The following is a 26,749-nucleotide window of genomic DNA, read 5'->3' on the forward strand; positions in this document are numbered from 1 at the left end:
TTTTATAACAAAATTTAGGAACATTTTTGCGCAAAATAAGTCAAATACATTTTTTTTGTGGTTTAACCAAATAATATTTATGACAGTTGAGTTCAATCAATGATTCGTTCCAAACCTGTTGAAAATGTGAACCAAGTAGCTAGAACCTAGTTCCAATGGTGCATGGAATTGATGCAATGCAAGTGATGAAGAATATAATGAGTAGTGAAAGTGTAATAAGAAAAGCAAATTTGTATATGTTTGTGTGTGGAAGCAGCAAAGTTGATAGCAAAATCAAGGGTTAGACAGATCTAGATCTGAGTAAAAGCCCAATCGCTTGTCTATTCAAACTTTCGCACTTTTTTCCTTTTCTTTTTCCTAATATGTGTGCTCATTTTACTGCAAATCCATACCTTTACTTTACAGTAAGAAATTAAAAAAATGTTTTATTCTATAAAAAATAAATGTTATGTTTAATATGTTAACGAGTTATAGTTAAAATGACATTAATTTTCTATATTCACTTAAGAGGTCTTGAGTTTGAGTTTCTTTATCTTCAGTAAAAAAATGAGATTTTTTTTACGAATCTCATATTGAGACTTTGTAAATGCAATTATTTTCTGTAAATGCAATTAACTAATAAAATTTTTTAAATATAATAGATTTTAGGGTAAAGTACTAAATTAGTTCCCTATATTTAGGTGTAATCTTTTTTTGGTCTTCAAGGTTTAAAGTATCCTATTTAAATCCAAAAAAATTTTATTAGCTTCAATGTAGTCCCATCGTGAGATCAAAGTTAAATAATTAACAGATTGTCCTACATAACAGTAGTACAATAACATGTCGATAATCTAGAAAACAAGTACAAGTTCCAGAGGCACAAAATCAACCGTAAATGCATCAATACATTTATTTACTATTTTTCTTATAATTTAAATAAAATATTTTCTATAGAACTAAGGAGAATGATAAATAAATGTATTGATGCATTCATAGTTAATTTTTTGTCTTCGGAACTTGTATTTATTCTCTAGATTATCAACCTTGTTCTTGTACTGTTGTCATGTAGGACATTTCATTAATTATTTAATTTTGACTTCGTGGTGGAACTGCATTAAAACTAAATAAATTTTTTTTAGATTTAAATAAGATATTTTAAATCTTAAAAATCAAGACAAAATTATATTCAAACATATAAAACTAATTTAATATTTTATTCTAGACTCTGTTAACTAATAAATTAAGAAAGAATTTAAAAGAAAAACTAAACTTTCACTATAAAAGGACTAAAATATTTATTTATAAAAGATAAAGGGCCCATTAATGTTTGGACCCGCTGATGGTTATACAAGTTATCTCTCTCTTATCATATTTTTTGATTGTCAATCATGAGTTTGGAACAATCTGCCTTCCCCCACACTACCCCTCTTTCCATTCTGTAATAATCATGGATCAAATAAAATTAAGTGGCTAAACAGGGAATTGTCTTATCAGAAAGGATTGTAATCATAACTCTAATGTCATGTATGTATTAGTGTAATTGTGTTATCTCATTAAAAAATAAAATTAATTAGTAACTTATGTAAAATAAGAAAATTAAAATATCGTATCAGAAATATTTACAAACTCCTCCAATCAAAAGTCCCCATAGTACTCGTAAATCGTAATCCTCACATCTGGCTTTTAAAAGATCCAACCTCCAATGATAATGATCGTGAGTCTATAGTGGACATGGCAACTGTTCATACACTGGTCCAACACTAAGACCCAGGTCCAAATACACCAAAAGGCCCAATCTAAAGATTGGCCTTCGTTATTCACCGACTTCTTCAAAAGAGGTCGGACTCAACACAGACTTCTTTCCAAAGAAGTCGGACTCAAGAGATAGCTGGCAGATAACACTTATTCAAATAAGTAACTGCCCCTAAAATCTCTCTAACCGCTTCTAGAAGCCATATCCCAATAATCCCTAGATAAAAGGGACGGTTATCCACCTAAAAAGGTGGCACTACTCCAACGGTGGTTATTGGATCACCACTATAAATACCCTGACACCCAGGTATCTCTAAATTCCAATACATTCTAAACCTGCTTTACCCCATACTGACTTAGGCATCGGAGTGTCTTTGCAGGTACCACCCCCCATCTCTTGGAACACACAACTCGGAGGCGGCTCCCAGACGTAAACCAAGTCGGAGACCACACTCCTCCAGCGCTTGGGCCTCAAACAAGTCCAACCACCGTCCGGTTCTAGGTAAGCCCCGGAACATTGGCGCCGTTGCCGGGGACCTGGAGCTCAACTCTTGATAATGGCGGATGATCAATAACATAGTCAGACAACCACTCGACATGAATAAGATGCAAGCATGTTAAAAAGAAGTTGGAATACAGTTTCTATGGATACCAGAAATCCCGCAAAAACTTCTCCCAATGGGCAAAGGATATCAAATAGGGATGATGATTCTACTTCTACAGTTAAATTGGATTAAAAGAGAAGAAAGCACCGTCCCAAGGCCATTGTAGAAAGCAAACCAAAACGAACTCGAAAGCCAATTGAATAAAAGAATTTTCAATTCAGAAAATTCAATTGGCAAAAGAAGTTACGTGAAAAAAAAGGACAAACTCAAAAGCCAATTGAATAAAAGAATTTTCAATTCAGAAAATTCAATTGGCAAAAGAAGTTACGTGAAAAAAAAAAGGACGAACTCAAAAGCCAATTGAATAAAAGAATTTTCAATTCAGAAAATTCAATTGGCAAAAGAAGTTACGTGAAAAAAAAAACGAACTCGAAAGTCAATTGAATAAAAGAATTTTCAATTCAGAAAATTCAATTGGCAAAAGAAGTTACGTATAAAAAAAAGAGGGGGAGAAAAGGGAACGTGACTAATCCCAACCTCTTCGTGAAATTGGATGGACAATGACATCTGTGCCGACTTACAATCTCGAAAAAATCCATGATACCCACTCATGGAATGGAGCAGTTGCATGTTCCAAATACATCAGTAATTGAAGAAAGAAGAGAAGGGAAAGCATTGTTGATAAAAACAATGAAACCTTTCTTTTCAACTTATGCCAAAAAGTGCAGCATCAGTCCATTTGAATACAACCCAATCCGACAATGAAGTGATGAATCCAGTTTTTTCTTCATTGGATTCACATATCAATTACAACAGAGCAGTGAATAACACGAAAAATTCACATGGCACATCTTTCATTGGTTGCTCACAAATTACATCATTGCCAATGAATATGGAAGGAAATAATCCTATGGTAGAATTTGATGTCGTTTGCACACCAATAAAGATGAATGTCTTCTAGGAAGAAAACTGGAATCCGATCCAAAGAAAAAAGAAAGTCGGGGTGACAAAGGCCCAGTCTTCATTAGAGAGCTCACGAATAAAAGTCCGACCTCTTTTTAAAGGTCAGACTTTACAATAAGGTCGGATGAGTTGGGAGCTCACCAAAGAAAATCCGACCTCTTTTAGAGAGCTCACGAATAAAAGTCCGACCTCTTTTTAAAGGTCAGACTTTACAATAAGGTCGGATGAGTTGGGAGCTTACCAAAGAAAATCCGACCTCTTTTAGAGAGCTCACGAATAAAAGTCCGACCTCTTTTTAAAGGTCAGACTTTACAATAAGGTCGGATGAGTTGGGAGCTCACCAAAGAAAATCCGACCTCTTTTAGAGAACTCATGAATAAAAGTCCGACCTCTTTTTAAGGTTAGACTTTACAACAAGGTCGGATGAGTTGGGAGCTCACAAAGAAAATCCGACCTCTTTTAGATCCCATGAAGAAAGTCCGACCTCTTTTAAAGGTTAGACTCTACAATGAGGTCTAAAACCTCATTGCTCAGAAGAATCCGACCTCTTTAGATCCGACAAAGAAAAAATCCGACCTCATTTTGGAGTCTGTAAAAAATCCGACCTCTTTTACGATCAACTCTACAATGAGGTCAAAAACCTCGAAGAATATCAGAAAGAGGTTCCGACTTCTTTTAAAGATCAGAGTCTACAATGAGGTCGAAAACCTCCAAGCTTAGAAAGAAAGTCCGACCTCTTTCCAAGCTTAGAAAGAAAAATCCGACCTCTTCTAAAGATCCAAGCTTATGAAGATAATTTGACCTCCTCTGAGGATTCAAGTCTACAAACAAAAATCCGACTTCCTTTAAGAGCTTACAAAGAAAAGTCCGACTTCTTTCTTGAGGTACAACTTTGAGAACCAGATCCCAAGCATAAATGGCCATGAGAAGGTCATACGAAGAAATTTCTCAACGGACAATCTCGTCTTGATCCAAAATAACATCGGACCAAAAGCGGACGAAGAAAAGCCGACGCCAAAATAAAAAGATCCAACAAAGTCACTTAAGACTTGAAAAAGAACTACTACAACATACTCAACTTGCTCGAAAACAATCTACCTAGATTGTGCCATGTTTACAACAAAAGGGATACTACAGCTAGAAAGTGCACCTTACTTCTTAAAGCACACTTTTTCTGACTTGAAGTGATGAAATCCAAAGTGGCGTAAGAAGTTATAAATGCAAATCGTGGTCCGACCTCATTAAGCCACTTGTACTAAATCAAACTGGCAAGGGGCAAAGCCTAAAACGAATTGCACAAATAACTTAAGGGCAACATGATCATAATCAAACATCAACACGAAGAGGATGTAAACCCGACGTCACAACAATTTGTTTAAAACAAATTGAGAAAGGATGGCGATTTATAAGGATGCCTCCTCAAGCCAAGAGATAAGTATCCAACCTTACTAAGTTGACACAACAAGTATAAAACAAGTTATCCGACCTCCCAAAAAGAGAGTCCAAAATAACTTGTAAAAGTCACATAGCAACAAATAGTAAGATTCAAGAATGGCATGACTGAATACTCGAGTCCGACTTTATGAAGCTCAACCTCGAGTAGGGGCACTGGCTTATCATGAAAGCTAAGTCCAAAATTATTAAAAACTAAAGACAACATTCTACAATGATGCTAGAGCACGAAAGAAGAACGTGACCCCCTTCTAGAAACCTGAGAGCAAACTCAGATAAGGAAAGAGCTCTTGAGACAAAGGACGGCTACGAGATTCGCCGCAAAAGACCTCATCTTGATAAGAAAAAATATCAGGCTACTGAGTTCGGGCGAATGAAAACTGACAACAAAAAGGATAGGACCCTACAAGATTACTGAGATCTTAGGAAAAGGTTATTACAAGGTGACCGACTTAAACAGCACTGAGCTACCAAGGTCGTGGCATGCTTGAAACATGAAAAGGTACTATAGCTAAAAGCGAACTCTACTCCCTGATATACTCTTTTTCCAACTTCATGATTTTTTCCCAAAAATTAAAGGATTTTTTCTGAAGAAGAGTTTTTAACGAGGCATCATAGTAGAGACTAAGGGATCATAGATAGTGAAAAACCCTTAGTAGCAGTGAAAGTACCTTCGCAAATAAATAAAGATCTTTTATCTCTTATAAATTCCTTCTCGTTTTTCTTTCTTTCTACGAAACGCGCCGACTTAAGCTCGACAAAGCGTGAAAATCCCATGAACCGACCTAGATGGTCGTCAGGATAAAACGACGAGGTACAAGTCGGTGTAAAGAGGTTATAAAAGTCGATCGTAATAAACTCGGAAATTATCTGACTTGCAAGTCGGAAAAACCGAGAAAAAAGGAAACGCATCGCAAAAATAACCTAAATCATAAGAGCTCAATAAATCAAAAATTGAGTATAAGGAATACCAAAAAGAGATCAGGAAACCTATTGAAAGCACTAAGGCAAAAGGCTGTCCCGAGTTGTTAAGGAAAACTTAACTTAAAGAAAGGGACAGTCAGCCAAGAAAAAGGTTTTTCAAAACAAAGATCAAAAAGGTTTTTTCTAAGATTACTGAAATCTTAGAAAATGGCTACTACAAAGTGTCTAAATTCGAGGGTGAAAAACTACCCAGGTCGCAACACACCTCCAACATAAGGAGATAAAACAATTCCTTATGAAAATTGATTTTCTACAATTAACGCACACCAATTGAAAATCGATAAACCGCGAAAATCACGGGCCGATCATATAGAAATCGCCTGGATGAAGCGACGAGGAACCAATTGGTGGAAAGAAGTTACATATGCGAATTGGAAAGAAAACACCTCGAAACAGCTCGGGCCAAACGGGTTGAAAAAGTTGTGTTTAGAACAAGTCGCAAAAGTAACTTAATATGTCCCTTGAGGCATAAATACGATCTAACAACTCGATCCACACGGATAACAAATGGATCGTACAAAATCTCAAAGCCCACAATCTCATCTCTACAAGTTCTAAAAATAAACGACCTAGTCGTATAAAATGGAACACTTTCACAAAAACAAGTTGTTCCAAGAAAACTCGTTCTAGCATTCACAACAACATAAGGATAACTTGGATTAAACAAGTTATGCCAGTCAACCATATTTTCAACGAAATTGTGTTAAGCACAAGTCGTGTCTATCTAAAAGCAAAGCTTTAAAAGTGATTTGTATCAAAATGAATCACTTCAAACGACTCGTATAGAAACGAGTTAAAAAGGAAGGATTGTAAACGTTTTTGAACAAAATCGAAACGTAAAAACTATCCTCGAAAACAACTTGGATAAAACAAGTTGTATCACACACAAGGACGACAACCTTGTAAAAACTAGAAAGGGGAGGGAATAAGCATATAATCCCTTCACCTAAGGCGCCAATTTATGCTCGACAAAGCGCAAAAATCACGAGCTGGCCTTTTCAATGGTCGCTCGGATAAAGCGACGAGGTATAAATTGGTGTCCAATGGTTATAATATGGCTTGATGATTTAAAACAACTCAAGCCCATGAGTTGAACAAAATCGAGTAAAAAATAACCATATGATCTAAGTAATTTAAATTGCGCAAAACAACTTGATATATAACAAGTTGTGCTTCAAAAAAGTGACTTGTATAAAAAACAAGTCATCTAGAAAACTCAGAATGAATGAGTTCAACAAAAAAATGCTTCATTCGAAAATCCTTTCTGCTTGATTGCTCGAGTCCGACTTCATAAAGCTCGACCTCGAGCAGGGGCATAATGGATAAAGCAACGAAGTCTGATGGTTATAAAGATGATCTGATAGTTTAAAAGGACTCAAAATAAGCAATTTGTACTTGAAACAAGTTGTGAAGTCCTAAAAAACAGCTCGAATTTAAATGAGTTGTATGAAATTAGATCAAGAAATAGCCACGTTTTAATTAAACGATTTGAAATGAAACAAATCGTAAGACCTTAAAACTACTCGCATCGAACGAGCTAGATGAGGTTATACTAAAAAAATAATTACGAGTTTTGAAATAAACGATTTGTATCAAAACAAGTCGTAAGAAATCAGAATAAGTTTCAGAAAGGTGATTTGTATTAAAACAAATCATGCATCCTCAAAACAGCTTGAACTGAACGAGTTGTACAAAAATTAGGATAAGAAATATTTTCTGGTTAAGCACGATGTGCTAAAACCAGTCATACAAAACCTACAAGCCTTAAATAACTCAGAAAGAACGAGTTGTACCAATCAGTCTTAGAAAAAAGACTTGGCCCAAAACAAGTCGTTTAAAGAGGGAAAAGTATTTATAGCACGCCAGGGGCATAAGGGTAAATTGACGCGATCATTAAAGAAACGCGCTGTTACCAATGTAACTGCTCTCACGTGTAAATGCGAAAACCCTAACAGACGCGACGTTTGATTAGACTTGGCGGTTAAGAAATTTAAAATCACGTCAATTTTAAAAGTCACGTCAGCTACAGACCAAGTTCAATACTCGAATCCAACTCTTAAGAAAAAGAGATTGAACTCGAGTAGGGGCACTGTTCATACACTGGCCCAACACTAAGGCCCAGGTCCAAATACACCAAAAGGCCCAATCCAAAGATTGGCCTTCGTTATTCACCGACCTCTTCAAAAGAGGTCGGATTCAACACAGACTTCTTTCCAAAGAAGTCGGACTCAAGAGATAGCTGGCAGATAACACTTATTCAAATAAGTAACTGCCCCTAAAATCTCTCTAACCGCTTCTAGAAGCCATATCCCAACAATCCCTAGATAAAAGGGACGGTTATCCACCTAAAAAGGTGGCACTACTCCAACGGTGGTTATTGGATCACCACTATAAATACCCTGACACCCAGGTATCTCTAAGTTCCAATACATTCTAAACCTGCTTTACCCCATGCTGACTTAGGCATCGGAGTGTCTTTGCAGGTACCACCCCCCATCTCTTGGAACACACAACTCGGAGGCGGCTCCCAGACGTAAACCAAGTCGGAGACCACACTCCTCCAGCGCTTGGGCCTCAAACAAGTCCAACCACCGTCCGGTTCTAGGTAAGCCCCGGAACAGCAACTATATTTTTTTTGTTTTAGGGTATTTTATGATTCGATAAGTTAAAAACTAATTTATCGTAGATTTAAATTTTATTTAAGAGTCTATTACTGATCAATAAAATGAATAAATTACTGTATATACAAAATAGAATTCGAATCCCAACATTTATTTAACCGGACAAGTGAGTTGACCACTCGATTAAGCCAAATTAGTTTTATGGCAACTATATTTAATTGCACATGAATACACTATTAGAGGATTATTCAGCATTTAATAAAGCAGAATCTTTAGCTAGCAGTAACTATTTTTTTAAAAAAAGTTTAATATTATGAAATTATTTCTTTAAAAAATTTAAATTAATAAAAAGATAAGTAAATATATTTTTATTTTACTTATACTATTTTTTTGGATAACAGGAATTAAATTTTAGAAGTTTCAGTTTTATTGTAAAAATTTAAACCGATAATAAAATAAGATATTAAATAATTATATTCTTTATATTTAAAAGAATTTAATTTTAATATACTAACAATATAAAATATTTTATATAGTCATTTAATTTTATTTATTTTTTTAATAATAATTTATACAGTTAATATAAAAATTAATTATTTTTATTGATATAATATTACATGATAAAATATATGTATCAAACTGTTTTAGATTTACAGTGTTTCAAAAATAAATATATCTAACAGTAATAAGTGTACCTAACACAAATTTACCATGGCATTTAAACCAAGTCCATATATGGTACTTGCTATATTTTTTGGTAGGTGATGATTTAGTTCTGTTGGGGTAAACAAAAATTAAATTAGGTAAAATTCCAGCTAACATCTTTTGTCTCCACATAAATTTTTCATTCCTTGGCAATCCTTCTGATGGTTGAAGAATCATAGTGTTTACAACACAGCCGACAGTATCATGTATATACTTTTTTTTTTCAACTCTATGATAATAATTTGTTTTTCTTATTTCCTCTATAAAGCTCCAAAAAATAGAAAACAATAAACTAAATACATCCTTAAATTCTTCTTTTTCACGAAAAAAATATAAATGATGTTATACATTCAAGTCATTTTGACAATTAAATTTAATTAAGTTGGTTCAAATTCAATCAAAATTAATTTTATTAGTGAGAGCATGAATACATGCTCCAATTAAATGAACGTTCACGCGTTTCTCTCTTACTCCTTCTCTTCCTTTTTCTTCTTCTCTTCTTTTTCTTCTTTTTTTGCGTTTTTTATTCTTCTTCTTCGTATGTTTCTTTCTCATTGTCGTTTTTTTATTGCTATTGCTGTGTTTTTTTCTTTTCCTCCTTCTCTTCCTAGTAATTTTGAGGCATCATGCTTTTTTATTTATTTAATTTTTTTGTTTTTATTCTTGTTAAAAGAGTAAAACCAGAAGAATAATGAGAAGGTAAAACAAGATTAACAAAAAAAAAAAAAAACAGAAGATGATAATAATGATGAAGAAGTAGAAGGCGGAGGAGGAGTTTTGAGTTCGATGTATTATAGATTTGAATTTCACTGCATTTTTTATTTAATTGTGGTGCAGTATGGTCTTAAGTCTTAACTTGTTTTAAACTGAGTGTGTTTGTGTGTTGTCATCGTTACAAAATTTTGGTGTATTATGAATTTGAACTATTATACATATAAAAGAATATAACGATGATGAGAATAACGATAACAATGATAATAATGATAATGGAGGAAGAGGAAAAGGAAGGAGGAAATAAAAAAAATTCAAATAAGAAAAGAAGGAGGAAGAGGAGATGGAAGTGGTGGTGGTGACGACGATAACGTAGGAGAAAGATGAGAAAAAAAAAAGAAGAGAAAGAAGAGAAGAAGGAGAAGAAGACGATTATAATAATGAAGAAGAAGGAGAAGGAGGAGTTGTTTTGAGTTATCATTAAGTAATTTTGATGTATTCTAGATTTAATTTTGGTGCATTCTGGTCTAAATTTGTTTTGGATTGAGTTTGTTTGTGTGTCATCATCATTAAGAAAGTTCGGTGCATTATGACTTAAATTGTTATACATATAGAACGACGATGATGATACCATAATGATAACGATAATGATGATAATAATGATGATGGAAGAGGATAAAGAAAAAAGAAGAAGGAAATCAAAAAAATTCAAATAAAAAAAGAAAGAAGATGAGGAGGAAAAAGAGATAAAAATAGATATAGTAATGATAACAATGACGATAATACAAGAGAAAAATAAAAAAAAAAAGAAAAGAAGAAAAAAAAAACAGCAGCATCGAAAATGGAAAGGAGAAGAATACAGACAAATTTAAAAAAAAAAAATATCAAAAAGCAATTACATATAGTGATGTATTTAGTCAAATGACAATTACAAATAATAACGCGTAAATGTGAATTAAATTATACGAATTTTGTTGGATAATTAACTTGATGATAGGACATCATTAAAAAAATATGCGAAAGAAGACATATCATAGGTAGATTTTGTTCTTATACAAAGTAATATAATGCAGTCTAATTATTCTATGATTTCATTAATGATAATACTAACTAATAATCAAAGAATTGATGGCGGGTTTTTTGTTTGTACAAAATCAACATCAAGGTTTTGTCATCATCAAACATTTATTTATTAATCGCTTCCAAATCTTATCCAAATTATGATAATAATTAAAGTAAATAGTACAATATGGTGATTTCACAATAATAATGCAATGGCATAAATTAAAGAAAATTAAATAAATTCAGCTTATTATCAAAAAATTATAACTCAAATGGTATAATCTCTTTATACTCACTTATGAGTTCGAATATTTTTATCTTCAATTAAAAAAAAAAAACTCAGCTTATTATCTTCATTCATTCCTCAAGAGACTAATTAAGAAACGGCCAATATTTAGGAGCACCGAAAATTAATGTGGGGTATGCCCTATGACTACAAGATCACTCCATCATTTGCATTTATACTATTACTAAATAAATTAGTAACATAATTAGCACCCTATTATCTTTTAATTTAATATTGATAAGAGAAAGTGAGGACTGCTTTTTTGGTTTTCAGTGAACACCACCACGCTGTTGTTCTTTCTTTTATTTTTCTTTCTAATTGCTCGTTCCGACACAGACAAGCACAAGCATGCACATATTCGAATAATATTAGAAAATCAACACCATAATCGTCAATTTCAAATAATATTATAGTAGATTATCAAACAAATTTAATATAAAATTTACTAATTAAAGATGAGTTTTTGTTGAGTTTAAATTTTAAATATTTATATTTTAAGAGTTTTAATTTTTTTCCGCTTACCGTATAATATTGGCTTTCTAATATTGTATTTATTCATTAAGCTTAGATACCACGTTATTGGTCCATCCCCAAAGCCACTTGCACGTTGCAAATTGAAAAAATCATATATACCATAGAATAATTCGACGTATCAATAGTACTGTCAAATATCTATGAATATCTTATAAATTGACTCATATCTGCTTCCAATTACTCAATTTTTCTTTCCACTCCCTAATCAATTTCGTGGCTATTGATTGATATAAGAAGATATTTTAATTCCTTTCAATTAGTCCACAACATTTTCCATCCATATATACAATAAGACTGGGGTTTGATTCCCCACAATTGGCAAATAAATTAGCGGTTTAGGATCAGATTCATACATACATAAATTCAAAAAAAAAATTGTATAAAGCAAGATGCATATTATTGAAGTGAGTGCGGCTTTGAGATAGATACCATCACAAAGTATATAGTATATATTGCTACTAGAAATAGAGAATAAGGTCAAAAAGTGTAATAAGATGAAGACATTATTGATGCCAACAACACAATAACGCAGTCACGTGAATTATGATGAGACATATATATAGTCCTCACTGCATGCACAGTATAGTCATTATCATCCTTATCTCATCTTAAACAGTCTTATTTTCTCTTCTTTATTAACTTATGTCTCTCACTGTAAACATTATCTAAAACAAGATTTTCGGACTATAAATAGAAGTGCTTAATTCAATAAAGTTTAGGATAGAAGTTTCGTTCTTCAATTCCAATCATGAAGGAATTGATTTTTTTTTTTTTTTGGTTGCTCACGATATCCTCCAACTCGACAGGTGAAAGACTAATCCGTCGCGGATCTTAGCTTCAATTAAGGGTTTGTCACTTGGCAATGGATTGCTGTATGCACGAGGGATTCAAACCCCGACACTTGCTTAAGCGAACGAGTGAGCTGATCACTCGACCGACCCAAGTTGGTTAGGAATTGATTCTTATATTATTCCAGCTTTCTTTTTTTTTTCTTTTTGGTCTTGTATTATTGCAGCTTTCGAGACGTTCAATTCCTTTTTAAAAGAGCTAATGTTGGGCTTAGGGTCCAATAAAGCCCATTAGACAGTTCTTGTCGATATTGCAGAAATTTTTTTTCTAAATTATGAAATGATATTCTTATTACAAATTGGGCCATTTTCTACATTATCCATGTAGTGGAATGGGCTCTCATCTTATATGGAAATAAATATGGGCTTTACCTTTACATTAATTGGGCCATGTTGGGTTTGTAAGGGCTTTGCAATTAACTTTTATTTACTTATTGAAGTGATAAATAATTCAGTTCTTTAATTAGTATCTCGTCCCTAGTTATTCCATGGACCAATGTATAATCCTTTTCAATAATCAATAATATGATTTACTTTTGCTCAAAAAAAAAAAAAATTCAGCTCCTTAAAAAAGAAGAAAAAATATTATTCTTAATTTTCGCATAAAATTTAACTTATTTAAGTGGAACTAACGTCATTGTTCAAATATATATCAATAAGTCAGTGCCACGTTACAATTTTTTTTATGATATGTGCCTATATATATATATATATATATTAATAAACAAGAGGGGAGCATGATACAGGCAATCTAATTCTGACATTTAAACCGCACGCTTCGCCGGAGAAGTGTTGTTAGAAAACAGGTGAGGCTTCATAAGTATGATTATCACAGTGTTAATAATAAATCGTCATTATAAATAATAATTCAGACTACAAGTTAAATACATTAAGTAATTTAAAAGAGAAACTTAGATTGATTGATATGCACAAGTTGCGTTGTCCTTTTATAACAGGACTTGCTTTAGGGGTGTCAAAAATCCCCAGCAGGTGGGGATCCCCGCGGGGACCGCCCCAAATGGGGCCCCGATGGTGGAGAATTTTTTCCGTGGGGATGGGGATGGGGAGCAAAATTTCCCCGAGACAAGCGCGGGGATCCGAGCGGGGATCCCCGCCCCATCCCCGATAATTCTCCGAATTGTTAAATTTACTTAAATACTCTTACTTTATTTCTAACATAGGGGGTATTTTAGTAATTTCACCCATTAAAAAACCTTAACCCTATATTCCCTTCTCACCTTTGTTGCTGCGCCCTCTCTAACTCTCTATTCCCATCCAAACCTCAACTCTCTAGACTCCAGTCACTCACTCACTCTCCACTTTGTTCAAACTTCAAAACCCTCACAGCTAGCCACCGGCCACTCTTGCGCCGTCACCCTAGCAGCTTCACCGCGTCGTTCTCTCTCCTCAGGCACGGCGTCCTTCTCCTCTCCACTTCTGCGTCTGCGTGTTTGCTTCCATTCTCGTCACTGTATGTTAACATATTTGTCTCTATTGTTTTAACAGAGAACATGGAGATGTTTGTTGGAAGTTTTATGCCGACAATGAAAGAATATTTGATGTTAAAGACTTTGTTTTATTGCTTTCTTTATAATGGAAGTTGCATTTTAAGATTTTATTTTATGGACTATGATTTGCTATGTTGTATTTCTGGACTTATAATCTTAGATAAGATATGTTTGTGTGTTTGTAATAATATTTTTTAGTTTGTTTTTTTGTTTTTTTTGATATTTTTTACTATAATTTCCATATGAATGTTAAATATAGGGAGATGGGGAATGGGGCCCCGCGGGGAACGCGGGAAATGCGGGGAACGGGGATGGGGACAATTATCCCCCCATGACGGGGATTAATTCTGGGGGCGGGGACGGGGAGTAGGGAAGCATCCCCCGCCCCCGCCCCGCCCCGCCCCATTGACATCCCTAACTTGCTTGTTCATACTTCATATCCCCTAAGGCACGGGGTAAAATTATCAACAAATAAATTTTGTTTTTTTATTTTAAAAATAAATAAATTATTAACTAATTAAAAATATAAAAATATTTTTTATTTTTAAAAAAATAAGGCATTTATTTTTTTTTTGAAAAATTTATTTATTTTTATATATTTTAAACAAAAAAATTTAAATATCTTACATTTTAAAAATAAAAAATATTTATATATTTTTAATTAATAAAAAATTTATATGTTATAAATTTAAAAGTCAAGAACTTATTTTTTTTCACATTATTATTATTATTATAGTAGTACTAGTAGACCTTTCATCAATATATTAACACAAAAAAGAAAACAAATTTATCAAATATATAGTAGGTTTGGTTCCTAGTAAGATACTGCCTTTTAATTTCAGATTCAAATGTACTCATATATATATGGCTTCCTTTTTCCATTAAACAGAAAATTAATTAGTGTTAAATCTTGACTTATCTTCAAATATTTTTTACCAAGTAAAAGACAAATTTCAGTTCTTTATTTATTATATTATTTATCAATAATTTAAATTTAAAATTTAAAATTTACAGTATTTTATTTTTGACTTTCAACAATAAGTTCATTTTTGAAATAGTATTGTAATTTTTACTTTCTTTAGTAGTACATTAACATTTATAGTTAAATCTACTGAAACATTTTATGGCAATATTAAAGAAAAGGTTAAGGTGGGTTTTTGTATCATCCTATGGCCAACATAACTTGCTTGTTGGCAAGACATATGGGGTACGTAGATTGTGACTCAACTCAACCAAAAGAAAAAGTAAAATAAAATAAAAAGCTATCACAAATAAAGAAAACAAAAAATGAGGTCCCCTACACACAAATTTAACAAACAAAAGGCAAAGAAAAAGAAAGGGAGGAGCTTTTTGCAGTTTTACATTTGACTATCATTTTGTTCCACTTGGAACTTTAGCCTTTTCGAGATTTAGCATGTGCCTGTCAACTTGGTTTGAATGCAAAATTATAATAAGTTAGGTTGTCAGAAATAATTACTAATTACGGATTAACATATCAAATAGTAGTTAGGTGGAAATTTATTGTTATGGATGTCCATTGAGCTAAGTTTCACACCTACTATCCTGGATTATTAGGCGCATACATTATTATAAGTTTATTAGGCCTTAGCTTTTACATTAAGTATTTTTAGACTCTTATATAGAATTTATATTACATAAAAAAATTATAATGAGTACCTTTCATATGAAAGTATAATAGTGATTTTTATTGTATGGTACCCGTAAAAAATTATGCTTCGTTCTTAATTAGTAGACCAAGGCTGCATTAGGTGAACAAGCAAGATCTTAATTAATTATTCAAGGCAACACATGCACACAATTTTCATACTATTATAACTCTGACTTAGATTCTACTGTTTCCTAAACTCAAATAATGCAGTCAGAGATAAATTAGAGTAATTATTTTAAAGAAAGGAATAATAATGTTTAACTTTACTAAATAACCAACCAAATTATTAGTCAACTCCAATCAACTAATATATAGATGGCAAAAGAAGCTCAAAAAGAAAAAAAAATCTAAATCCCTACGTCGCGATTCAGTGAATCGCATTGCTCACCACCTCCTTCGTTCAGAAGTCGTCTCACCATAGTCCGTTGCTCAGAATTGTCCGCGGTCCACTAATGTTGGTTGAGTACTTTTTTTGAATTTTAACCAAATAAAAAGAAACATCTAAATTTTGAAAAAAAAAATCTAAAACCAAGTAAAAATAGATATCTAAAACATATTAATAAAAAAGACACATTCACAACTAGTGAAAAAAATCGTCCAAAACCTGCAAGAAGAAGAACATTGTATGTGGCATTAACAGTAGTAGTCACTCTCTCGTGTGTCGTGGACCGTGGTTGCATAGCACCGGCAGATGACTGGCATCGCGACAAGAAGGGTTCGAGAAGAGGCGGGCAGTGCGAGAAGGATTAGAAGAGAGAATGCGACATTGTAACGAGAAGAGGAGACTTGGTGGTACATCGACAGGAGACGAACCCGGAGGGAGCGGGAACACCACTTGGACAGGGAGGGCGCAATAGATTGGAGTAGTAACATGCGTGTTCTTTTTAGCACAAACCTAATTTTTGAAATTTTAAAATTAGGTTTTTTAAAAATTTTGCTACTAGATTAACCACTTAACTGTATATAGGGTTGATTAACTATACTTTCTGCAAAATAATGACAAATGAAATGATGTGACAAAATTAACCACATTGATTAGATGCCACATTATATTGCCAAGCATGTGAATGATACGATGAAGGTTAATTTCTGAGTACATGATCTGATAGTTAAGAAAATACGTGTGATGGAAATTCATATAAAGCTACTCCTTCAACTATGTATTTGGAGAGCGACCAACGATTCTATATTATTCTTCCATATTCAATAAATGTTTTAAGAAAAATATGGATAATTTTTTTAGAAAAAATTACATGCAAGTAAAGTAGAAAATTAATTGTCTCCATTTCAATATGACTTACCTTCGGATTATTGATAAAGAATGAAACCAATTTTATATCAAGATAGATATTTTGTTCAAGTTACTGAAAGTTTTTAAGTTTTTATTTTGATAAATGCATTGAAAAATTAAGTTCATGTTTAATTTGTGATTTTATTTTATATTTTTTATATATTTTTTTAAAATTGTATTTTTGAGATATATATTAACTAAACTCTATATCATATGTAAAAAATATATATAATATATATTAATTGAAATCAACTATTAAAATTACTGAAATATCAATATTCGAAGTACATTTGAAAATTCTCCTATCATATAATATAATAGGCCAAAATCATATATGCTTGGCAGTTTCTGTGAACTCCGAAAGGAAATATTCTCTCTCTTTTTTGGTTATGGTTTGGGGGTAAAACGAAAGATGGAAGGCAGATACATATGCATGGTCAGATAGATGAAGGGGCTGGAATTAATGTTGGACTTTGTCGGAGGAAACAACAAGTTATATGTGTCCATGCACCTTCATTCCATTTTCAGTACTTTGGTACTTCAATGTCTTCAATGGTCAAAGATGGTGGGGAACCATCTAATAAGCGCCGAAAGCTACATGTGGTTTAATATCAGACAAGAAAAGACATTTCCTTTTTATTTTTTTCGTATCCTTTCCTTCATTCTAAATTCTAGTTTCAATTCCCTCCTTTTTTTTTCTCTTTAAAATTTTGAACCGAGTCTCTAAAACTAATAATATGTATGTCCAGTTGTAAACTATAGCTAGAATGCAAGAGAGGGACCATCTAGAAAAAGTTGAGAACACTTAGCATAGCATATGATATGATATATATATTCTATGGTTTTTGTTTTCTGTCCTATGTGTATGATGATTTCTACTACTAGCTACTTACACTGTTTTTTTCTATGGCTTTTGAATTTCGATTATCCAACTTTTGGTCAAAATCTTAGCTCCCTAATAATTAGTGGCCCGTGTGAGTTCACCTTTCTCATGTAAGCATATATATGGTACTAAATACTAATTATTACGTATACATCCCCCTCCAACTTTAAACAACTGTAATTAATAATCATTTATTTTGTTATTGACTAGACTCATCTGTAGTAGGATTGTTCTTAGAAAAAGTATGAAGAGTCAATAAAATATTTATACAATGCGTATAATAGAAGTTTATAAAATATTAGAGATATAATAATTATTAGTGTTACATTTTTCCATCGACCAAAGCTTTTTGGATGAGTTTTGTAACTCAATAGGCCATGCGGGATCCTTGTTCTTTTTAATCAGGTTTAATAAGTAGCATTGCACTATTTACTTTTCGATGTTGTTAGTTAATTCTTTATAACATTAGGCAGTTGCTATGATACTTTAAATAAAGATGATGTCTGACTTATGAAAAAAATATTTAATTTAAAAATATAAAAATAAATTAGAGAAAAATTAAATATTAAGTAATAAACACTATAAAATTGAACATAACTTTATGCTCAAATGGAATAACAATGGTATATTGTATTATTCATTAAGAAAAGTTTGAAAACTAGCAATTTTAGTTTATATTGAGTAGACAATCCAACAGCTAAAATCTAGTAGGTCAATTTTATATTTTAAAATTACACTTTTAAATATTATTGATTAATTGCTAATCAAAAACAATAAATTATGCTAACTTTTTAGTATTATTTTAATGGATCTCGTTAGAGAGATAATGAACTATTTGTAAAATTAAACATTTTTTCAAAAAATTAAACTAATTTGGGACTCACCAAAGATCGAACTTTTAACCTTTTGGATCTAATACTTTAATACCATGTCATGATACCACTTATCCCAAAAACTTCAGCTGATAGGAAAATATAACACTAATAATTATATCTCTAATACTCCATAAACCTCCATTGTACACATTGTATAAATATTTCATTGTCTCCTCGTACTTTCCCTATTTTAATTTATTTTTATCATAAAATCACTCTCTTAAAAGAATTTTGTTGAGAAGGTTTTGTTTTATTTTTGAGTGACAAAACGATTCTGATGTGGTTGCATTTGAAAGAAGCGGTGCCGAAAGAGGATGGCTTTGAAATCAATCAAAACTGCAAATTTCCAGCATGAACACGTGAACGTGACCCTCCTCTGTGTTCACCATTTAATTATGGCAGTGTAACAACTACTCCAAGAATATTGGTAGACAGTGTTGAATGTTGATGAGTGGTTTCACGAAGGGGGGATAAGGGGGATTACAAAAGCATATATTTTTTTCCCATTATACTCATAAATCATGTCAGTATATTAACAAGGAACTAAGAAAAGCTAAAGGCGAAAACGATTAAAAGAAAATGCAAGACATAAAAGAAAGAAACTGTGTGTTAGTAGTAGTGTCAGCAGAGAGTTATAGCGAATTATGATTCGTCAGTACTGAATCAAGTCCAACTCTGAAGACTTCTTGTCCTTCTTTCTTTCTTCCAAGGATTTCATCATTATATTATGCACAGATTCTCATTCTCTCATTCCATTCCAAATATTGGCGTTTGAAAGAGACTGGGTTTTGCATGAGCTTGGAATGTGTGCAGTGTTGGACCAATCCAGTTCTCATAATTATTGTTGCTATTTAAGGAAAATATTGGCGTTGCCAATGGGATTGAAGAACCACCCGAAGATGGTGAGGAACAACCACCACTCTCTTGTTGATGATGATGATGATGATGATTGTGGCTAACAAAGGTCCCTCCTCCGTTCAAGAATCCGTCGGCTGAAGGGGCAGCAGAGAAGTCCATCATGCCATTGCCATTGTTGTTGGGAGGTGGAAAAGAGGTTGCTGCTGCTGCAGTTACAGTTGTACCCCTGGCACTCTCCAGCTGTGTGTTATTGGAGTAGCCTATGATGGACCAGTAATCTGCGGAAGGGTCTTGTTTGATGGGAATGGCGAAGCTGAGGGTGGAGCTTGAAGGTGGTGGTGGTGGTTGAGTGTCGACGGGGTCATCGGCGGAGTTCTTGTTCTTGTTTGATAGTCCGCCGATGGGAAGGGTGCTGTTAGCAATGCTCTTGACGTCGTAGCGACTCATGTCGAAGTTGGTGACTGCGTTGAGTCCTCTGAATTTTATTGCTGCAATGTCATAAGCCTCTGCAGCTTCTTCTTGGGTACCTGTTCATCCACAGTTAATGAATACTAAATAAATACTAAATAAAATAAGTTATGATTGTTTTTTTGTTGATTTTTTTTAGTTATGAAATATTTTCGTATTTAAATAAGGTGAAAACTGTCGTAACTTCATGTAAAGTTAATAATTAAAAATTATTAAATAATTTAATAAATTTAATTAAATTATCATTTAACCGTTTTTAACTATCAATGATGCTCACTGAAAGTGCCAAGGTACAGGTCTTTGTTTCCGGCTACTCTGCCTATTCTTGCCTGCCATCGCCCATGCTGGTGGTGCCTTAAACAACGCATGCAATTTCATCATTTTCACACTCTCAAATTAAATGTGGCCGCATAAAGTACAATATTCATAGATAGATATGATAGGATATATTATACCTAGTCACTCCTCTGTATATAGATGCCCCCCTAGAGAATCCACTGCTCTTCCTATTAACAAAATAAATTATATCTCATAAATAGAAATAATGTGAAATATATTATTAGTATAAATTATTAAATACCTTCTTAGAGAAGCAACAAACTCTTGTCTTGTCATGTTCTTCATTTCCTCTAGCTCCTTCTCATAGTTGGAAACCTGCATGTAAAAAGAAAAATGATTAAAAAAGAGTGGGGTGTTGTGTAATGAAAGGGGATCCTTAATTATAGTAAAGTAGTTACCGGAAAGTTGGTGGTAGTGGTTGGACCCCAGTACTTGAGAGCAGCGAGATCATAAGCTCTGGCCGCTTTCTCTTCCTTGTCATAGCCACCTACATTATTAGAGAAAAATCATTCAACTTAGACAAGAATCTGAATCTCAATACACGGGAGGGTGGGGGAATATACTTCACACTTGAGCACAGTAAAGTAAATCAAAATGCATCATGTGGTCAAAGTATAAAAAAGAAAAAAAGGGAACTCACCCAAATAAACTGAGAAATGAACGCATAATGAGGAACAGGAATCCACGGTCAGTAATCATTCGCCACGCAAAAGAAACAAACAAAACCAAAACACGGTCAGAATCTTCGCCACAAGTCTAGCATGTACTATGTCGCAACAATAATGATCATCATCACACTAGTCAAATTATATTAGAGGAGTGTTAAAGACCAACAATTTTAGTCACTAATGATGATTTTAATAGTGTGAGATTGATGTGAGATTTTTTCTCATAACTCATTTTTTTTGCTGGTTACATACTGACAATAATTTAATAAAATTGCTGTTTTCTAGACTTTTCCATTATATTATTCTTGTTAAATATGTTAAATTATTTAACATTAGTTAATTCTCACATTTTTTTATTTTTTTTTGCGTCGGGATTTGAAGCGTAACGCCACATTCCGGTGACACCGTGAACCCCCGCGCATGTTAGACACAGTCCCCCTCCCCTCTATTTTTCGTTATTAATAATAAATAAAACTTGAAACCTGGTCATATATAGCGATAATAGTACGATGATGAATTTAATGATGAACTAAGCTTAATAATGTTAATGTTATAATAATAATATTTATAATATTATTACCTTGTCTTCCTTTCCTACTTTGCCCTTCCCTTCTGCAGCTGTTATCCCATAGATGAGCTTCATATCTCCCTGTCCATCTATGTCTGACAATAACCAAATAAAAATAAATATTTCTTTTTTTTTTCTATTATTTCTCTGAATAACGCAAACGCAAATATGATTCATATGTAAACCTTGTGACTCCGCGGTAGATGGAGGTGCGTTGGCCGAAGGTGTCCACAGTTTTCTTTGGAGATGGCTTCTGACTCAGTTCAGCGCCATTTGAAGCTCCGCCGCCGAAACCGCCAGGGAAGCAGGCGGTTATCGTTGTCTTCAGCTCAGAGTCATATATCACGCCGTTTTTGTTGTCGGTGGAGAACTGAGCAAGCTGCTGCTGCTGCAGCGGGGGCGGCGGCGGGGGCGGTGGTGCACATGGTGTTGTGGCGGCGGGTGCAGTTGCGGCGGAGGCACCGAGGAAGTCCTCGAACTTGGGGACCCCGGTGAATATGGAGAGGTTAGTTGATCGGGCATCGGCGGCGTCGGTGAAGGAAGGGTGGAAGAGGGAGAGAGGAGAGGAAGAAGAGTGGTTGGAGAGAGAGAAAGGAAGGGATGAAGAAGAGGAAGAGTCCATAATATTATGTTCCGGTTCCCCAAGTTGGTGAGATGTTGCTGTCTTTGGAAACTGCGATGATCCCTTATATTACTTACTAGAATCTATAGAGAGAGAGAAAGGAACGAAAGGTTGAAGAAGAAGTGTGAGATTATGACACAGATATAGAGGCAAGTATTTGAGAAAGAGAGAGAGACTCTCAGAGTGAGACTCGGTTAGGGTTACACGAAAAACGAGGTCTCATATAAGAAATACTATAGAATAAGCAAAAACTAATTTAGAGTGTTGAAGTAGTCAGTTCATTCGTCTTATTTTTAAGTTAATTTTGTTATGTTATATGTGTTTGTGGATGTGTTTAATAAAAATATCTTTTTTATAGCTGTGTTTAATAAAAGTGTTTTTATAAATATATTTTTTGAATGTGTCTTTTTATATATATTTTTAAAATATAATAATTAATTATTGTTAATAATAAATTGGCAGATAATATGTTGGTACCCTATACTTTTTCTTTTTAAGTAAGGGTTGGGATTCGAATCCAGTCTTCTGCATGTAATTTATTGACTAACAAAAAAAGTATTAATAAATTTTATTATTTGTTAATTTTTTTTTTAGAAACAAAATTATTACAAACACGTTATAACTAATATCAAAATTGTTATTTTATATATTTATATATAAATATATATAATTTAATTTATTTTTAATATATTTTATGTCTGATTTTTGTTATTAATTTTGATGTAAATTGAACCTGTTTTTTTAAAGAGATATAAAAGCTAAGATGAGATATGAATGCAGAATGCCAACGCCAATTGCCAATGCATGTCTACTCTTTTTCTTCCCTTATGTCATCCTTTAACGTATAATCAAGGCTGTCTCCAACCCTTTTTACCAAAATTCCATTTTTGTTTCCACAGCCCTATAAATAGCCCTATAAATAATATTTACAAGGCTAAAGGGTTTGGTTAAGGGTATATGTATGTTAAAATTAATTACTAAAATAATTATTAATATAAAATATATATTAAAATATATTAAGAATAAATTACTTAATTAATTACTAAAATAATTATTAATATAAAATATATATTAAAATATATTAAAAATAAATTAAATTATATATATTAATAGTTAATTTTAGTAATTAATTTTAATATATAAATAATATTTTTGACTGTACATTCTTAGTATACTTTTAAAATATTAAATGTATAAAAAATATATAAGTTATTATTTTGAGTTTGTTTTTTCTAAAAATTTGGGTTAATGACATATATTATTTACATCTTTCCAACCAATGTCATCATATATGAAAGTTAGAAAGGATGAGTAGAAGTTCATGTTGCATAACAAGAATTCTGATCTTTTTATTTTTAAAGAAATTTCTTCATCAATCTCCTTTTGGCTAATAATGTGACGTTGCACAAAATGTCTCAATTAATTAACATGGTTTAATAATACGTATCAATTAAGTTATAATGTCAAAGCGACTTTAATTATTTAATGCAACTCTGGTCTCTCTCAAAATCTACATGTAACGTACATTATTATTTACTTAATTATAGTAGTAACTAATTGAGTTGATTTATGTTTAAAGTAGAGAAAGAGTAAGATATAAAGGCTTGGAGAACAAGAAGGCAATGCAAGGTGGAAGGTCTTTATAGGGAGAAGAGGCGGTTTGCTAAGATTAGAAAGTCATTGCTTTTGGATAACGAGAGAGAGAGAGAGAGAGAGAAGTTTCAATGGCTAACTAATACGCAACACAAGTATGGGTCAATGACTTTCTTGCCTCATCAATTAATTTAGGTTTCAGATATTTACAATATTTACTTTAAAAATCATCAATTCACATTATGAAATAATGAAACAAATTGACACATTAAAAACAAATTTGGTTAAAAAGTTTGCAATCTATATATATGAACAATAATACACATGCATGGAATTAATCTGTATTAGTTTAGTAATTAATTTATTAATTTAATTAAATAAATATCGAAAATTTAAATTTTGTTTTGTATATATATATAACAATTTATTGAATAAAAATAAACACTTAAATAAAATTTTGATTCGCCACGAATTACTTTTTATCTGTATAATACACATAAATATTCTCATCATTTCCTCTCTATCTAGTTGCCGCGAGTGATTCTTTTTTTTCTTTTCTTTACTTTACTTTTCTTTATTACTCTTTGCTTCCAATCTTTTGATCCTTTTTCTTTTCTTTGACTCCTAAAAGAGAGCCTCTTGGCGCCATAAACCACCATATTATTATTCCTTACTATTTCATTTGATTTGTTATCCCTTTACTTCAGATCAGACCCACAGTTTCCTTTTACCTTTTGACAAAGTTAGATAAAGATAATTTGATGCACAAGGTTAAAAAATACAAACATTTTTGTAATATATACTACTTAGACACATTAACCAAATTAATAACTAAAATATGAACTTAAGACATGTAAATAGTTGAAAATAAATAGTCTAAAAAGATAGATGGTGTGCCTAATAAAATAATGAAAACTAAACCTATACCTGTTTTATTTTATTATTATAATAATTTATAAGTGAATGAAAATAGTGGCACATTAGATGGATTTAGAGGGAGCATTATTATTAGTATCGCATGTCACTCTTAGGACACGTACACATCATTATCAAATCTTTCGGACACGTGTCGCTTCTTGGCATGCCATTTTGCATGTAATCCGAATCTGATCCATTATTTGTGTGCACATGTAATAAAAGCACATTATATCCGAATAAAAACAAGCAAAAGAAAAAATAAATCATTCAAATGATATAGCTTGATTGATACTAAACCTGTGATGATAATTTATTTGCACGACCAATTTTTTTTATTTAATTGTTGTATAATATTTTTTATTAGTTGAAAATATATAGAGTGAAAGGGAGATGATATGGCTGGCCTGCTCTATTGGGAAGGTATGGCCACCAGTGGCATTCATGTATCATTGCTGCTACAGCCATGGACCTAGGACAATAAATTCCCCCTTTATTGCTCCCATTTATTAAAGGTTATGTATCAAAATAAATGTATGCTAACATAAATTTTGGAACTTTTCTTCATTCTAGAAACATCCCAGTAACTGTATAGTTTTTCTAATGAAAAAAAAATCTCTAAAATCATAATGTTAATAAAATAATAAAGTGATGTTTTAATTATTTTTAAATTTATAATATTTATTATTTATGAATTTTACTATTTTAATTTAATGATGATTAATGATATATATTTTTTTATTAAACTGACAATACAACTTTAAAAGAATCGAATCCTTTGCTAATAATTAATTAAATGTAATGACATAAATTAAATAATTTTAACAACATTTGATATCTTTTAAACAATAATTGTATATCAAAACTCAAGTGTAAATTATTTATTGCGTGTGAACAATTATATGAAGATTTAAAATATGGCCAAAAAGTTTTTTTTAATATTAGGATAAAAGAATAAAATTTAAAAAGATATTTTAAGAAGTTGAACTTCTTTTAAATAAAAATTAAGATGGTAGAAATATATTGGTTAAATTTTAATTATAAAAAATATTATCTACTTAGAAATAAATTAAATTAAATATCTTTTTATTAATGTCATATATTATGAGTATTTTTTATTTGAATAATTCTTCGATACAAACATTTAAAATAATATGAGAGCTACTATTTTAATTTGTAGAGATTAACTTCCTTTCTTTATCTTTTTTACTTAAAAAAGCTAAAATATTAAGAAAAAAATCAGATGCTCATTTTGTCACTTGCCTCATTTATCGATTAGTTTCGAAAAAAAAAAGTACACTAAACATGTCAATGTCAACATGAAATAATGTGCTCTCTCTTCAAAATAATTTGTTATCAAATTGAGAATATATGACTTTTATGAGTTTATCCCACTTTTTTTACCAAAACTTTCTTAGACTTTTTGTTCTTCTGTAATTTTTTTTATTGTTTTTTATTTTGTTTATCAACTTGAAACAAGAGAGCTTAAAAAATTAGCCTTTGAGTGTTTTATAAAAACATGCATCCGACAATAAATTTTACCTCTCTTTTAAAAATGTTCATTTATCCTCTTATGATATTAATAAAATTTTTAACACTTATTTTTTATCATCACCTATCTCTTATATTTAATTCTCGTGTCGCTTAATTTTTTATAATAGAAGTATTATTTTCAAAAATGTATCCACCTTTAATCTTTATTCATTTAATTTCTTATGCAAAATTACTCTCGAATCATTAAAATTTGGGAAATATACTATTAATTGATTCTTTTATCAGTATATATTGCTAGTCGCTACTACTTAATAAAATCTTATCTTCAGCTTGTCTCATGGTCTTAACTCTTAACTTCATGGAAGCGTTAAATAATGTATGAGAGTAATAAGTGGCATGCATATATCTTGCATTGAACCATTTAAAGACACTAAATAAAGAAGATATAAAACACAAAATATTCAAGAGATAACAAAAAAAATTAGTCTAAAATGAT

At 32.0% G+C, this 26,749-nt stretch overlaps 1 protein-coding gene across 1 annotated transcript; it reads right to left on the bottom strand.

The window, feature by feature from the left end:
* Positions 1-19,101: 19,101 nt before the first annotated feature.
* On the bottom strand, positions 19,102-22,308 carry LOC130939136 (AP2-like ethylene-responsive transcription factor AIL5). The gene is made up of 8 exons (XM_057867236.1): positions 21,815-22,308; positions 21,642-21,724; positions 21,034-21,042; positions 20,792-20,880; positions 20,635-20,708; positions 20,510-20,560; positions 20,332-20,408; positions 19,102-20,113 (listed from the first exon to the last, which is right to left on the bottom strand). The coding sequence occupies exons 1-8, from the start codon at positions 22,249-22,251 to the stop codon at positions 19,476-19,478; spliced, it is 1,458 nt and encodes a 485-aa protein (XP_057723219.1). The 5' UTR covers positions 22,252-22,308; the 3' UTR covers positions 19,102-19,475.
* Positions 22,309-26,749: the final 4,441 nt, after the last annotated feature.

Source organism: Arachis stenosperma, chromosome 1 (genome assembly GCF_014773155.1).
Source record: "Arachis stenosperma cultivar V10309 chromosome 1, arast.V10309.gnm1.PFL2, whole genome shotgun sequence".
Taxonomy (NCBI): Eukaryota; Viridiplantae; Streptophyta; class Magnoliopsida; order Fabales; family Fabaceae; genus Arachis; species Arachis stenosperma.